The sequence below is a fragment of the Camelus dromedarius genome, chromosome 6 (genome assembly GCF_036321535.1).
Source record: "Camelus dromedarius isolate mCamDro1 chromosome 6, mCamDro1.pat, whole genome shotgun sequence".
NCBI classification, from domain to species: domain Eukaryota; kingdom Metazoa; phylum Chordata; class Mammalia; order Artiodactyla; family Camelidae; genus Camelus; species Camelus dromedarius.
This window is the reverse complement of record NC_087441.1, coordinates 68625098-68642134: the sequence shown is the minus strand read 5'-3', so window position 1 is coordinate 68642134 and position 17037 is coordinate 68625098. Positions and strand designations below refer to the sequence as shown.

At 37.8% G+C, this 17037-nt stretch overlaps 1 protein-coding gene across 7 annotated transcripts in view; it reads left to right on the top strand.

Moving 5' to 3' along the window:
* The window catches only part of MYO6 (myosin VI), a 127311-nt gene that overhangs the window by 80215 nt on the left and 30059 nt on the right, over positions 1 to 17037 (top strand). For 6 of the 7 annotated variants that reach the window (XM_031455959.2, XM_031455958.2, XM_064486931.1 and 3 more), the window contains 9 exons: positions 1206 to 1350; positions 2631 to 2788; positions 4478 to 4569; positions 6678 to 6750; positions 8290 to 8417; positions 10818 to 10913; positions 11203 to 11376; positions 14661 to 14699; positions 16541 to 16634. In XM_031455959.2, the coding sequence (XP_031311819.1) occupies positions 1206 to 1350; positions 2631 to 2788; positions 4478 to 4569; positions 6678 to 6750; positions 8290 to 8417; positions 10818 to 10913; positions 11203 to 11376; positions 14661 to 14699; positions 16541 to 16634 (999 nt within the window). Of the gene's footprint in view, positions 1 to 1205; positions 1351 to 2630; positions 2789 to 4477; positions 4570 to 6677; positions 6751 to 8289; positions 8418 to 10817; positions 10914 to 11202; positions 11377 to 11701; positions 11893 to 14660; positions 14700 to 16540; positions 16635 to 17037 lie in introns of those variants that run through there. The other variant, XM_031455960.2, reaches the window with a different exon arrangement.

Below are 17037 nucleotides of genomic sequence, written 5' to 3'. Positions count from 1 at the left end.
ATTCTTCTAAGAATTTTATGGTTTTTAGCTCTTCCATTTAGGTCTTTGATTGATTTTGAGTTCATTTCTGTAGATGTGTGAAGTAGGGGTCCAACTGCATTCTTTTGCTTGTAGATGCCTGGTTGTCCAGTGCCATCTGTTTGAAAAGCTGTTCTTTTCCCAATGAATTGTCTTAACAACCCCTTATTCATAAAAGATTTCATGGACTATTTCTCCCGAGACCAGGCTATTAAGTATTAATTTGGTTTTTTAAAATATTTGTCATGATAAAATTCTCATTATGATTTCACACATTCTTTGTAGTTTTGAAATTGAGTAGTCTTAAAATGAATTATTTATAAACATTAAACTTCAAAAAATTAATAAAATGTTTATTTTAATATTAGTAATGATAATATAATAATTATGGATAACCTTTATACAGTGCTTACTACGTACCAAGCGCTTCACAACTTCACATTATATAACCTTATTAATCTTCATCACAGCCTTATTGGGTAAGTACAGATATTATCCTCATTATACAGATGAGGAAACTGAGTGCAGAGAGAATAAGTAACTCATTCAAGGTCACACAGCTCATCAGTTGCAGAGTTGTAACAGCAGAGTCTAAGGCACTGTGGGATGCTCTCTATAAAACAGCCTCCATAAATGCAAATCTGTAGATACAATGTACCGTTAATAGCAGTTGCCTCCTCACCCTCTTCCTTTGTCCCCACATGTCATGAGCACGTGCATGTTCGCGCGTGCACACATGTAGACAGATGTCCACACCCATGTTGACCTGCTGAAGTGCCTCACATTTACCACTGGAATTACTCCTTGAGGTTTTCTGGAGTCCTGTGAATTGTAGTGATAAGGCACTCTATCATTCCAGAGATGTAATATGGTAACAAGGATGATAGTCTATTGTTAGTCTATTTCACTTGCAGGGTCATAAAAAATGAAACAGTGGCGGGTTGAAATTGAAGGGCTGAAAGGATTTTATGGTGGGGCCACCCTGAATGAGGGTCTTCCATTGACCTTGGCAGTGTAAGTGTCTGACAAGTCAGGGTGGTGAACAAGTGAGGTGAACTTAAAAGTCACAGATGAGCCTTGTTTATTCCATAGTTTTATGTACATGAAGTGTACTTCTAAGAGATGGATCTTAAAAATCTGGTTTACATAATGTTTACTAATTTCAGATTAAAATATATTTTCATCAGGTGGCTGTAATCTGAAGAACAAATCTACTCAGTCATTGGAATATTGTGCTGAGTTACTGGGTTTGGATCAAGATGATCTTCGTGTAAGTTTAACCACAAGAGTCATGCTGACAACAGCAGGGGGCACCAAAGGAACAGTTATAAAGTAAGTTCCTTAACTCATTGCTCTAAAAATCCTGCTCCGTGAGGGAAAAGCCAGATCCTCTGTCCCTTGCGAAATAAGGCAGACAGTGAGTTCTAGCAACATATATTCAAAAAATTCTTGGCAAATTAAAAAAAGAAGAATTAAAAAGAGAACCTTTTAGCCACTGGGAAAATTTGGTAGCTCTTACACTTTGAGAAATACTGGCAGGGTATGCTTGGCCTGATTCTTTGCTAATTCCAAATTACTCTTATGGTAAAGAAACCCTCCGCGAGGAGGATGTTTAGTGGTGCCCTACAGGTACGCGGTTCCTTAGAGATGTTCCTGGAGCCCAGGGGAAGGCTGGTAAAGCACGAGAGGGTGGTCCTCAGCTGTCATCTCTGCTTCCCCTATGTTCCAAAGCAATTCTTTTGTGTAGTTTATGTAGGAGGTGTTCACATCAGATTCACTTTAGGAAAGGATTCTGTTGCAGGAAATATAAATTGAAAAACCACTGTTCAGAAGGGATTCAAGTCTGACCCAAATGACTTTTAAGGTTACTTCCAAATCTGGTGTGTTTTTCTGGTGTTCCCGGAGTGCCCTGTGCTTTATGACAGCGTTCAGCACAGTGCCTGGAAATTCTCCTCTGTGGTGGTCTGTCTTCATCAGACTGTCATTTTCTCAAGGACACAGATTGTGCGTCTGTATCTGTAACATCTTTAAACCATGTAGTTACTTGTATTAAATTGTAGAATTGGATTTTAAGGCGGAAAGCATTTTTTCCCTAAACACTGTTAAACGAGTTGCTGAACTTCAAAGCTACTTTGAGTTAAACACAGTTTCTTTTGCATTTCAGAAAGTCACATGGAAGATTATCCCTCTGAATAATTTTTCTTTAATATATTCAGCATGTACAGTGAGGTATAAATTAAGATTAAAAAGATTTTTTGAGCTGAACGTTCTTTTACTCAATGATAGATTTTTTTGGAGGGGTAATTAGGTTTGTTTGTTTGTTTGTTTATTTAATGGAGGTACTGGGGATCGAACCCAGGGACCTCATGCATGCATACCACTGAGCTATATACTCTCCACCCAATGATAGATTTTTAATCTAATTGTCGATAGTTTTTTTTGTAGTATTCTGCTTAGCCCTATTTATCTGTCCCTATTCACAAATGACTGTTTGTAACAATTTAGCTTGTTCCTCACAGTATGATTAGATACACTTTGTTCTTGGGTATCTGGCATTATTTTCACAACATAGTGCTGTGGAGAGTTTTCACTGGCATAGTCTTCTTTTGCAGGGTACCCCTGAAAGTGGAGCAAGCAAACAACGCCCGGGACGCCTTGGCAAAGACTGTCTACAGCCATCTTTTTGATCACGTGGTAAACAGAGTCAATCAGTGTTTTCCTTTTGAAACGTCATCCTATTTTATTGGAGTCCTAGATATTGCAGGCTTTGGTAAGTATGCTTTTCTTGGTGAGTTTTATTTGCTTGATATTTTTTCCTTTGGTTTTTCACACGTATGTAAAATAAAATTTAAAAAAAAAAAACCCTTTTTTCCCTTGTAATACCTTTTCTCTTGATGTATTTTCAGTTATATGTCCATACCTACATTTCATTTCATAATATGATAAATAGGAAGCTGATGCTTCGAAAAAAGGAAAGGGAAGACTCGTGGATTTTGGTCACACTAGTGCTTAAATTGAAAAATGTTGATTGAAAACTACCCTAGGTAGAGATGTCTCCATACTTATAAACTAGTGCAGCTGAATAAAGGTAAAGTCTTAGTGCCGCTGATAAAGAGAATTCAGTCATTAAAACCATTGACCATCCAGTGTAGAGGTGGGCATAGACTGACTAGCATACAGGCCAAACTCATTACTGTGTGTAAAAATTCATCATTAGTGTTAGTTGTCAGCAGATAGCTGCTTCTAATTAATTTCCACCAAATGAATAAGATGTCAGGGTAAACATTTGAGAACAACTGTGGAGCTGTATAACCAGAAATAAAAAAAAGTCACTGATACCTGAATGCTACTTTGTTCGGAATGACTGTGTTGTAAAAATCTCAAAGTAAATCTGACCGTTTTTACTTGGGGCTTTATCAGTGTGGGTGTTCCTTCTGTCTGTGCAGAAGCGTTCTCCTTCATAATTCTTTTGCCTTTGCCGAGGCAAGAGATGAGTGTTTACATTTTGGGAGGGGCAGGGTGTCAGTTTTGATGTAATACATGTTTTAAAATTTGTAGTAAATCAGTGCCTTTTATTCAAAGGTAGAGAAACACTCGTCACTGATTTAAGATTTCATCATCTTCAGCTGTTTGTTCCCTGATCTACACCAGTTTTAGCATGATCTGTGCATGCACAGTCGTAACATTTTAGAGTTACAGGGATCTTAGAAATAATGTAATACAGTCCCTTAATTTTAGAAATGCATTAGTATCCGTAATATTTTTTGTAACTGTAATTTTACAGATTATACAGAAAAATATAAACCACTAACACTTTAAGTCATTTTTTTCCTTTAATTTTGATTCTTTAATACCTGTGCTTGAAAAAATGTTACAAGTGGCTTACACTTTGTATCTTGTATTATATGATATTTATCTTTTTTAAACCATTTTTTTTCCTTTTTAAATTTATTTTTATTTTTATTTTTTTGGTGGAGGGAGGCAATTAGGTTTATTTATTTGTTCTTAGAAGAGGTACTGGGGATTGAACCCAGAACCTCATGCATGCTGAGCATGCACTCTACTACTTGAGCTATACCCTCCCTGCTACATGATGTTTATCTTATCTGACAAACCCCTTTTTTTCAAGCGAGGCAAGGTTTGTTTATTTTTTTATTTTATTTTATTTATGTATTTTTTAAGTGGAAATACTGGGGTTTGAACCCAGGACCTCATGCATGCTGAGCAGGCACTCAACCACTGAGCTATACCCTCCCCCCACGAAGCAGGGTATTTTTAATACTTAATGCCTAACAAAATTTGAAGTCTTGAAATAAGCATTTGGGGAGTATGGAACAATTCTACGAATATGTATTTGTATCTAATATTAAAGTAAGCATTGATACAATAAAATTTTATCCTAAGTTTATTAATGTGAAGTTGATCTGATGATGACTCTTGACTCTGGTTTTGTTTTCAGAGTACTTTGAACATAACAGTTTTGAACAATTTTGCATCAACTATTGCAATGAAAAACTTCAACAATTTTTTAACGAAAGGATTCTGAAGGAGGTAATTGCCGTACAGTTTAGATTTAAGAACCGCATTAAGCTATTTTTAAATTTCAAGGCACAGCGCCATCCCGCAGTTACTTGGTTGATGAGGTATGATGGAAGGTGGCCCGGGGAATGTGAGATTCTCAGCCTGGGACCCAGGGGCTTCGCAGATGCCAAGCGCATCAGAAGTGCTGATGGTGCAGTTGAAGCTTAGGGGACCCAGCAGAAGTGCTGATCGGCGCCTGCTCACAAGTGAATGCCTCCTGCTCCTTCCTGGTGACTTTTACTGGACTGGAGGTGCCGCTTGTTTCTTTTCCTGATTCTGTAGTCTCTGCTCCTGGCACTGCCAAACAGCTTTCTGCTCTCATCCCTGACCTCGGCATCACCCTCTCCTCCTCTGTGTCTGCTTCTGCCCTCTGCTGCCTGCTCGCCGCTCTGTGTGTGTGTGGCAGGAAAGCCAGCAGGTCAGCAGAGTCAACAGGACCGCTGGCTGCTGGGAACCCAGTATCAATCCAGTCCAGCCCTTCATTTTACAGACGAAGAAACTACGGCAGTTCAGTGACTTCTGCAAGGGCCGAACGAACCCCAGCGCTGTTTCCTTTGTGTGAGCGCTGCTGTTTTCTGAGTCCCCCACTGTAGCTGGACTTGAAATGTGAACTGTTTTCTTTCCTATTTCCATCCCATTCGTCTTTTTCCCCATTTTTATTATGTCTTTTTCTTTCTGGGTTCCCCATCACATTTCAACTTTTATACCTTTTCTTATATAATATAGTTAAGCCAGAACTGGCTTAAACAAGCAGGTTAAAATGAGTTAAGGTAGTTTCTTTGAAAATGTCTCATCCAGCCGCTTCAGTCCTTCCTTTCCTATGTGAGGATTGACGTGTTTGCCTCTCACTTCACATCCTTCTTCCTTTCCACACCAGCCCAGCAAACTTCATCTGGAAACTGCACGGAGAGGAGACGGTGTCTTGATTTATGTTTATTTTTATAACAGTTCTTTAAAATAAACGTGAATTTCCAATGCAGATTGGGTTCAAGTAGACAGTGCTTCTAGATTGACAGAGACCTTTTCTAGCATGTCTCGTGGGAGGAAATATTTTAACATTCAAGAAAAAAAGGTTGAAACACACATCACCCTTAGCTCATTGCCTTGCTCACCCATCTGTGATAAAATCCAGCCCCCTCTTTTTTTAAAATGTTAAGACAATACCAGACTTATCTAGGAACTCAACTCTGATTTGTAAATTATTCTTCCAAATTATATTTATTTTCCCCAATGATACATTTCTCATATGTATCACTGTGTAGATGCTGGAGCCCATTTGCAGTGGATTGCTTTTTGCTTGATTTTAGTGCTTGTCTGTAAAGGTTATAAATCTGCCCTTGCCTGTCTTTGGACAATGATTTAGGGCTACTGAGAATATAGAAGAGACAAATTTCATGTCAGAAGGGAGCTAATTAGTTTAGCTGTTTTTTTAAACTTTTAAAAATGATCAAGGCAACTTACGTTCCTCTGTGTGTTCCAGGGGGTAAACTGTGGCCTTTGGGACAAACCCAGCAGGCCACCGCCTGCTTTTGCAGATGAAGTTTTACTGGGGGGCAGTTGTGCTTCTTGATTTACTGTTGTCTGGGGCTGCTTTTGCCCTGCAGTGGCATACTGGAGTAGTTGTAACAAAGACAGTAAATATCACAGCCAAAAATACCTCCTGTCTGGCCCTTGCAGAAGTTTGCTGACCCCTGGTCTGTTCTGCACAGAAGTTTGAGGCTGTAGAATGTTTCAAAGCCCCGGTCTTGTCTTGAGTTGGAAAGGTTATAAACAGATCCCCGTGTTTGTTCATAGCTTCTCAGCATGTCTCAGGAAAAGCGCCTTATCTGCAGGAGGGGACATTTCCACATATGTAAACTGTATGTTGGCTCTTTAGTTTTTGACATCACCTTGTTTTAGGGGCAAGGATTTTTCTTCCCCAATGTTTTGCAAGACTTCTCAGCTCCCGAATCAGCTGTTGTGAACCTTTCTACACTGACTAATCAATAAATCTTATGATCAGAAAAGGCACAGAACAGTGAGTCCATTTCCTGTCACTCAGTATCTACACATCTGTGATTATGATCATTTTATTTTAGGAACAAGAACTGTATCAAAGAGAAGGTTTAGGTGTGAATGAAGTGCATTACGTGGATAATCAGGACTGTATAGGTATGTTTTTTTTTACTTCACTTTTGGGAAATGCGGGAAGATACAGTGAATGCTTTTGCTAGTAAGTTTTCTGTGCTCTATGAGTGATACTGCTGATGATGAGACTTGAAACTGCGGTATTCAGGAGAGGCGTTTCCTTTTCTAGTATTGCTACCAAGACATCAAATCCAGCTATGCTGAAGGTTTTCCTGAAATGTCTTCTGTTTCCTGGGATGGGTGTTTTCTTTCTTAAACAGCTGACCTGTGAATAAGTTAAGAAGGAAATGCAATTGCTTAAGCAATTCTTACCTTGCGCAAGGGGGAGATTTCTTACCTCGCAGGTGGAAGCCCACGGGGTAGCTGGGCGCCTCGCGGGCTCTGCCAGGATTTGGCTCTGGGCTGCTGCAGTTCTTCATTTCTGTTCTCTGAGTGCTGGCCGCAGCCTCTGGCCGGTTGCAAGCTGGCTTTACAAGTTCCATGTGTCCCATCCATATAACACCATGCAGCAGGAGAACAGGCTCTCTGTCTTCCTTCTCTGTTTTTAATCGGGAAAGAGGCCGTTCCCTGTCATCACCGGCCGGTGCTCGCTCTGCCTGTTCTTCCCGCGCATCTCTGAGATCCGCTGTTGGGCAAGCCTTGCTTTGAAAACGGCTTTGACAGTTGAGCCAGTAACTCACGTGCTAGATTTGGACAAGATGGCAGAATTACATAATACTTTACATTTGTGCAACTTTTCAAAGCACTTTCACATCCTGCCTGGTCCACTCAGTCTGTGCCTTCACACAAACATCCTCTCTCAGGTCTCTGTGCCTCCGATGGTGTGGTCGGATATCTTGGCTGGAGCTCCTCCCCTCCCAGTTATCTTTCTGTGCATGTCCACCTCTTATCAGATTACACTCATTTATAGCTCAGATGGATGCCCTCTTCACCACCACTCATTGCCCAAGAGCCACCATTCTCTGACCAGTGCAGTTAGAATCTTGGTTTCTCTTTCTGTGTCCTATAGCTTTTAGAGTCTGTCCCGTTTAACAGTTCTTTTAGCCTGTATTTAAGCAGCTTACATTTTACAGTTGTTTGGGAACAGGCAGAGTTCAGACCCCATGAATGGAAAGAGCTGAAAAATGTTTGCTGTTGCTGAAGTTATGCTGGAAATCTTTTGACTCCATATCTATAAGTAGTTCTGAAAAGCTGATCCTGCAAAAGCTTCTGTAGTTTCACTTCATTGTGAATATAGAAGGGGTTCCTCTGGGAGAGGAAGGATTTCTGAATCTTTAGCCTCTGTCCTCGCTTACAAAGGGAACAGTTGTGACATGAGTTGCTTTCTTTATGGAGTTGTTTTTCTAAAACCTTTATTAAATATGTGATATTACTTTCTAATAAATTGCCAGATGAGAAATAAAATTTATCTGCTCTCTGTAGCTTTCCAGAGAATACAGTACTTACTGAATCATGTTACATTGTTTCTGACCAGTCCTCAAAATTTGTAATCAGTAAGTTCATGCATCTTTAAAAGGTTATATGTTTAGTTTACCCTATTATATCCTGATTTTTTGGAAATAGATTTAATTGAAGCAAAATTAGTGGGAATATTGGATATTTTGGATGAAGAAAATCGCCTTCCCCAGCCAAGTGATCAACACTTTACATCTGCAGTTCACCAGAAGCACAAAGACCATTTCCGGCTTTCTGTGAGTTTGTCATTTCAAAACTGAGATTCTGTGGTGGGCAGAAAAACCTTTAGAATGATGTGCTAGACCTTAGACATTAGATAATTAGAACCATAAGTTATGTAAGGCTTAGAACAACTGTAAACACCTACAATTAATCCTGCACAGCATCTTCTAGAGGTGGACCATGTAATGTATCCATTTTTAATGATGATATAGCTAATCAAAGCCCTTTCAGCTGGATAGAAGGTACATTTCACCTATCTAAACTGTACAAAAAGGTTTACCTGTTCTTATGTTCTCCATTCTGAGCCACGTGTCCGTCAGTTGCTTTGTTCTGTCATGTGACTTTGATCACGTCCCAGGGGTTGGCGCCTAGAGTCACAAGCAGCCACTTGTCTGCACATTTGTAAGATCAGCAAAGCTTTTGGCTGAGACTCCGGTAGAAGCAGTTCGTGTGAGTGATCAGCAGATTCATTTTGATGCTCGTTCCTAGGGAGTATTGAATGGAAAATGTACTCAGAGAGGTCATAGAAGCTGAAGCAGTAGAAAAATTAGCTAAACAGGAAAAACATACAGAGAGCAGCAGAAATAAATGAGAAGTACACTTCTAAAAGGGTCAGAAGACTTGGTCCCCTAAACTGCTGTTGGGTCATAGAGCTGTGCTTAAATCTGGAGTGTGAGCCCTTCTCCCTGAGGCTGGAGCGCGTGGCCGTTGAGGCATTTCCTGTGTTCACGCGTTCTGTGCTTACCTTTATGCTCAGCCATCATCCTGAGGTAACAGCACATGCCCAGCTCCATCCTCACGCCCGGAAAGAGCTGACTAGCCCAGAGAAATATGGGTGTTAATCTAGCCTGGGAAGCTAGGTGCCGCATCATCTTGGAACAACAAAGAAAGGAAGGGAGGAAGAAGGAAAAGGAAAACTGCTTAGAGTCGCAGATGCCTCCTATACTGTTTATCATTTTGAGCTCGTAGCCTGGTTTACCAGTCGTTGCTTTGGTGGATCCAGGAGCTTAAGTGAATGAAAGCAAGTATTCATGTTTCCCTACGTCATTGAGCAGGTGGAATGCACTGACTTGGAAAGCTGGTGTCATTGTGATGACCTCCTCTGGGGACTGCACCGCACGACCACCTGCTCCGTTGACTCAGAGTCCTTCATATCCCCAGCAGAACTTTTACTAAGATTGAAGACGTGTTCAGTCATGTTTGTTCACTGCTCTCTGTTAAGACCAGTCTCTGGATGCACGGTGACCTTCACCAGGAGTACTGGTTGCTAGTCAGCAACTTGCAACCAGGGTTTCAGAGACGTGTCGCTCCAAGGACAGCAAACTAAAGTGTCAGGAATGGGCTTTGGCCACTTTCCTCAAGAGCAAGACAGTAAACTCTAGTTTGTACAGGCCTTTACTTTTGTGTTTCTTTGAAAATAAAAGTAATAATAACCATCTATTGAACACGTAGCCTGTGTCAGGCACATTCTAAGTGTTACACTGAAATTACTTTATTTAGTCCTCATCATAATCCGTTGTTGGGAGATCCTGCTTGCACCCCCAGGCTAGAGATGAGGGGGCAGGCACGGAGAGATTAAGTGACCTGCCGGGTCTCGCAGAGTGAGGAAGTGCTGGTTTGGGAATCGGGCCGGGCATCCCCACTGCAGGGCCCTCACTCCACCTCGTGCTGGTGTGTGGTCACACAGAGAGGAGGGAGGCTCTGTGATCTGCGAGCTCTCCCACCCGGAAAAAGCCTAGTAAGGTTCTGAAGTCTTGGCTTTTTCTTTTCAGATGAGATTGTCTTTCTTAACCTCGGATTATTTTGAGGATCAGGTGTGATCTTTTATTTTGAAAAGTTTTAAATATGATACCAACACGAGGTATTCTAATTAGATAGTACATCCGGAGAATGATTTCGTTTGCCTCAAATAGATTCAGGCTCATTGGGTAAACGTGTTAGGATGTGTGGTTTAAATCAGTGGGAGAGTCCTGTGCTTCAGGTGTTTCTTTAGAACAGAGCTTCTCAACCCTGGCAGTACCTGAGTATCCCCTGCTGTAAATGGGATGGGCTTTGGGGGGTTTAAAAGTTCTCCAGATGGTTTTAATTCGTCAGCCAAGGTCAAGAACCACTACTTTAGGCATAGGGAGTTCACTTTTTAAAATGCACGTGCTTCTAAATAGTGTGGCTTTTTTGTTTTTGTTTTATTTTTAGTCTTTCACCTTTTTTCTTTCCTAAGAGACTATAACCAAAAATATTTGGTCGACTTTACTGGTACTTTAAGGCTTATTAGGTATTTAAAAAGCAGTATAATTGTATAAAGTATGAAAATTCCCTTTATAATTTTAAGTATTTTATATCCTGAATGTTTTCTAAAGGAAGTTACGCAGTGTCTTTTTGATAATTTAGTAACTGATGTATGTATTATTTTTCAGATTCCCAGAAAATCTAAGCTGGCAGTTCATAGGAACATCAGAGATGATGAAGGCTTCATTATCCGGCACTTCGCAGGGGCAGTGTGCTATGAAACAGTGAGTATAGCCGTTGCTGGGAGAGAACCATTTGATGTCGAAGCTGCACTGTACAGTATGGTAACCCCTAGCCCCATCTGGCTGTTTAAATTTAAATTAAATAAAGTTTGAAATTCAGTTCCTCAGTACTCTGGCCGGATTTCATGTGCTCGATGTCCACGTTGGCTGGTGCTTGCTGTGTTGGACAGGACAGACACAAAACATTTCTGTTACCTCATTCTGTTAGCGTCACGTTAAGAGATATTATCACAAGATGGACTGAATCATTCCTCCTTGCTTCATTTTTCAGACCCAGTTTGTGGAAAAAAATAATGATGCTCTACATATGTCTCTTGAATCCTTAATATGTGAATCCAGGGATAAATTCATCCGGGAATTATTTGAATCATCCACAAATAACAACAAAGATACTAAACAAAAAGCAGGAAAACTTAGCTTCATCAGTGTGGGAAACAAGTTTAAGGTATCTGTGCTAAATGTATTACTTGAATTTTTTTTTTTACTCATTAAAATTGTATTCTTTTATACTTTGCAGTGGATAATGTAGGTCACTCAGAAGTCGCATGAGTGAGATTCAGGAGCAGACCCTGCATTGTTGATGCTGGTCTGCAAAGTAACATACGGTGGGCATAGTCACCGAACATACAGAAATCTTGTAATTTTACAACTCTGTTCTTTCTTGGGGCTTAACATGTCTGATTGCTTCTCCTAAAGTTCTTGCTTCTGCTTACTGTCTGGTTGACCTTCCAACCTTCTCTTTCCCATGTGTTTTCTGTTTCTTCCCTCAGTCAGCAGTTTTGTTGTAGCTCGAGATGGCTAGAGAGGACTAGTTGAGTTGAGAGAGGAAAAGCAGGCACTGCCAGGGGCTTCAGGTAAATGATCACCTTCGTGGACTCCTGCTCTGAGAGTGGCTGCCATGGTAAAGGGAGCCCGGCTCCAGTTAACGATTCAGCTTGTAATTCATTTTCGACGTGTTTTCCCTCATAGTGCATTTTGGGTGTGCACATTACACTAAAATTTGATGAAAGCTTTTAATAACGTCTGTAAAAGATAAATGCTCTGCGTGGCAAACCCTTCAAGCTGCTTATTTAACATCGAAGAGCATTTCATTTGTTTCATTAATTTTGGATCAGAAATTTACTCTTTGAGGTCTGACAAGGAATTGTCACACAATGTGCCTTAGAAATGGAACCCTACTATTTGGTTCTAATTGTTGAGTGTTTAGAATAGAAGAAGATAATTTAAAAACTGTCACCTTTAATGAATAAAAAAATTGTAATAAATAGAACAAAGAAAAATAGAATTAATTTCTCTCCAACACATTTCCACAGAATATTGTTGTATTTGCAAGAAAACCCTACATATGCCTTTCATTATGTGTACTTTAAATGTTAAAAATGATGTAATTATAAACAATATTTAAGAATCAGAATACTGTTATAGTAACATTGTGAGCCTCCTGAACTACCTTGTAGGTTGAAGTGGCCTAAGTAACTAACTTGATAAAATCACTTTAATAAAACTAGATTTTTAAAAAGCTAAAACATAAATATAGCTTATAATACGTTTTCAGGTAACTGAATAAAAAGTCTTAAACTTTGTTATAAAGTTATATTCATTAATTATGAGTTCCTTATTCTCTTGAGCAGTATTTTTTCTCTTACTTGGATATTCTTAAATTCCTAAATAAACATACAGTAACAGGTTGGTTTAAAATAGTATGTTGGACTGTATGAAATGAGTATCATTTATTAAGTATATTTCTACTATAATTTAGCAGTATTGCTGGCACGAACATACTTAAAATTTTAGACAATTTAGATAAAAATAAAAACATTCCTAAAATTCTTTGAATTAAGGTCTTATTTTGAGATTTGAAGTGCCTTAAAATTGCTTATATACAATAAGCTATATTTCGCACATTAACTGCAGAAAGCTATAACTGAATGACATTATTAATAATAAAATTTCAGTGTTTTAATGAGATATTTTGCATTGATATATTAATAATAGTTCTTATTTTTGAATATATTAGAATAGCTCATTAAATGAAGCTCATTAAATGAAGTGAAACAATAAAACAAAACAGGCTAGCATTTATAGTAATAATTCAGTTATCCAGCATCACTGAGAACCAGTTTTCCACCAAAAAGTGACACTTACGGGTTATTGAAACATAACCCTTTTACTGTTGGTGTTTTAAAAAAGGAATTCTTTTTGATGGAAATCTTACTCTGTTATTACATACGTGAATATTTGTGTGCTTTAAAATTGAAATAAAATACAAACGAGGCGTGAGTTGCACAAGGCTGTTTGCCCTGACGCCTTGTGGTCCTTGACTGCTGTTCTTTGGTAATTGACATTCTTCTCTCAGATGATAGTTTATTTTTGCTGTTTCTACTTCTCTGATTGTATTTATCTCCATTTTGGGGGGAGAATACTGTCCTTAAAGTCTATGAATTAAGAAGCGTGGACTTTTTGACAGTTTCCTTTCCAAATTAGTGGCTCTGATATTTGCTTTTCATTTGTGTGGTGGTTCAGACTGATGAAGGTTGTCAGAACTCTGTCAGCCAGATATGTGGGGTGTGACTGTTCATTTTCAATCCAGTGACAGAGTCACTTCATTTTTATAGCTTAAGCCTATGACATCTGAAGTGTACTATACATCATGGATAAGACAATGAACCTTGGTGTCAGGCCCCTGTTGGAATCTTGGCTTTGCCATTAGTAGCTCTGAGATCTCAGCAAGTAATTTACCTTTCAGTGCCTCAACATTTTCACTTGTAAAATGAGACTAATCATATGTCCTTAATGAGAATCATTGTGTGGATTAAATATGATCATGCTGTGAAAAGCTTTGAGCAGTGCCTGACTCATAGAAAGCGTTCAGTAAAAGTATACTTTATTATTATTATTATTAAATATAGCTATGATTGATTCGATATGTTAATTTAAGAATTAACATCTTAATTTACCTTTTGTAAGTAGTATAGTTAGCATTTCAGAACAAAATCAATGTAAGAATTTTAGATACTTAATTTACTTTGCAGAGAAGTAAGGCAAATACATGATTTTAAGGTACTGAGCCAGAGTAAATTATAATCACTTATTATTATTTAGAAAGGAAAGCATAGTAGCTTATAGTGTTCATTGTGAAATTTTGAGAAAAGTGTCCTAGCTTTTAAAAATAATTGAAATGCATACAGTTTTCAAACAGTAAGGAGGGTTTTTACAGCTAGGCAGGATGGCTTTGATTATAATAGGCGTTATACAGAGCAGCCCTAATATACACCATTAGTGTATATTTTAAACACGTCTTCATTCTTAATGGAGTTGACACAAGCTACACCCAGCCTGCCACATGTTCACACACCGCTCCGCTGACCCCGTGTTGAATGCGTCACCAGCATCTGCATTTACTTCCTCCGTTGCCTGTGTACTTTTTCCTCATCCACCCACCTGCAAATGTGCATGTGTGCTTTTTTTTTAGTATTGTTAATTTTCAGCCTTTTGATTATATAAGTTCTGTATAAGTAAAATAACTTACTGCCCTTGGCATTATATGCTAGCCATACATTTTTGCATGTTACTGTCTGTAAAAGAGTTCGTGTAAAGAGTTGTTAAATTGTAGTATATGTCTGTGCTATTGCATGTTATTTTATTCTAATGTTGGAGAGCTAATATTTACTTAGTCAATTGTGTTCTTTTACTTTTTGAAATGGTAAAGTGATTTCCTTTCTTCCGCAGACACAGTTAAATTTGCTTCTGGATAAACTTCGAAGTACTGTGAGTACACACACACAAAAAACCCAGGGTTTTAATTCAATTTAATTTTTTAATACTTAATTTTTATTGAAGTGTAATCGATTTACAATGTTAGTTTCAAGATGTACAGTAAAGCAATTCAGTTGTATGTATGTATTTTCAGATTCTTTTCCATTACAGCTCATTGCAAGAAATTGAATATAGTTCCCTGTGCTATACAGTGGGTCCTTGTTTATCTATTTTATTTATAGTAATAAAAACCGGGTTTTTAAATGGTCCTCTTTAACTATTATTAGTAATAAGCACAGTAAACCTGGAATAATTAGAAATTTATTTAAAACCAAATACCCTCATTAAGAAAATCAGTTTTTAAAATGGTTGCCATTTTGGTTAGTTTTGTTCTGAAGAAAGGTCAAATATATATGTGAAGTCAAATTATTTTATGAATATAGGGAGTTCTCTGTTATTAAATTAAGATTATCCTCTAGCTTCAGGAAAGTGGAAATCATTAGTTATTATAGAAAAGGGAAATGTATTTTTTTAGAATTAAAGATAATGCATATAATTCATTTTCATTTTACTACTCTGGTGGTAACACTCTCTACCGTGACAGTTTTGGTATGGAAAAGATGGATATAATATTTTTATGCCCTGTTTTAGAGGCAGTATTTCCTAGGAGTATTTTTTATTTTTAACTAGACATTTAAGTTCAGTCTGTTTTTTAAAGAAAAATTCACCATAGAAAGAAATTTGACATGTGGATTATATAAATGAAGCATGATTTCAAGAGAAGACTTTTTTTTTAAACAAATCCACAGAACTTAACTGAGTGCTCTTCCTTTTCAAGTCATTTTGAAAAGCCAGGTATTTATCCTGTCTGTTCTATTATTGCTTAACTTATTGTTAGACTTGGTTTTGAAACCATTAAAAGATACTTTTAAACATCCTCATTGCTTGCAAATATTTCTCTCTGAAGGACCACACATCTTTAAAAACCAAGTCTGATGAGGTATTTTATTTTCATCACTCAAATATAATGCTGCTATTAAATGATGAGATTACATTTGTGATTTTTAAAAAGGAGGCATTTCTAAAAAAAAGTATTCTAAAAATGTTTGCAGTGAGCATCATTGTTGAAATAACCATCCAGTTTCGCAAGGTGACAACTTGAAAGAGAAATTGTTATCTAGATGTCTAGTATGTTAGCTTTAGTGCCCAGCTGTTTCACTGTGTACATACCAGTGTTCGCTCTGCCTCGTTCAACATAATCTGGTAACTAATTCCAAATGAATGCCTCTAGGCTTTTTAAAATACATATTGTTTAACAAATAAAAATTTTAAACAAGAGCAGTAGTGTAGCTTAAGGGCCTACTGTATATTTTTGAAATAGAATGATAAGAAAGATTGATTTTTTTTTTGTTTTCTTTATTCTTCAGCCTAAATTTTCAGGGACAACTTCATTTATTCCTTTTGTCATAGGGCAGTTTTCTTATCACAGAAACATAGTATATAAATATATTTAAATGTAGAATAAAATCATGTGTAAGTCAGCCTCAAACTGTATTGTTTAAATATGTTAAAGTATTTATTTATGTAAAGACTTATTTTTATCGTCACACAGTTTTCTCGGCACTCAGATCTGAAATGTCATGTTCTTCTAGTATTATGAGTATATAATACAGAAATTCATTCTAAGCTTTAAATTACTAAAGTACACTAATTAAGTTTAGGTTCCTCAGTGATTATTTTAAAAAAGGTTCGTAAGTTAATGATAATATCCTCTGAAAGTTGCTGGTGTTCTTGGAAGTAGAAGAAGAAGAATGCAGTATGTATCATTTTAAAAAGTCTCTTTATTCTGCTAGGGAGCCAGCTTTATTCGTTGCATCAAACCTAATTTAAAGATGACAAGCCACGACTTTGAAGGTGCTCAAATTTTGTCTCAACTTCAATGTTCAGGTATTTCTATATTTTTATAATCTCTATCAGTGTGTGTCAGGAGTCTTAGTTCAAATACAGTTTAATGTGTCCAGTGTTTTCTAATCAATCACGACTGTCTTGATTATTTTAAACTGCAGTAAGATTTTTGTCTTCTATTGCCTTTAATTATAAGAAAAGCATGACAAAGAAAATTATTTGAGCAAAATTGAGGTAGAGATTTATTTTGATATAAGACTGCTTTCCATCACTGAAGTAAAATTTCTAGAAACCCTGCAACTGCAAGCCGTGTCTCCCTCTGTGGACTGCTTCCGTGGCCTCGTCAGGCCAGCAGTGGCTCGTTGCCCAGGCCGCTGGGTCAGGCGGGGCTTTGACGTCCTTGCTTCTGCTCCACCACTTGTCAAAAAGCAGAAGTGACGCAGCA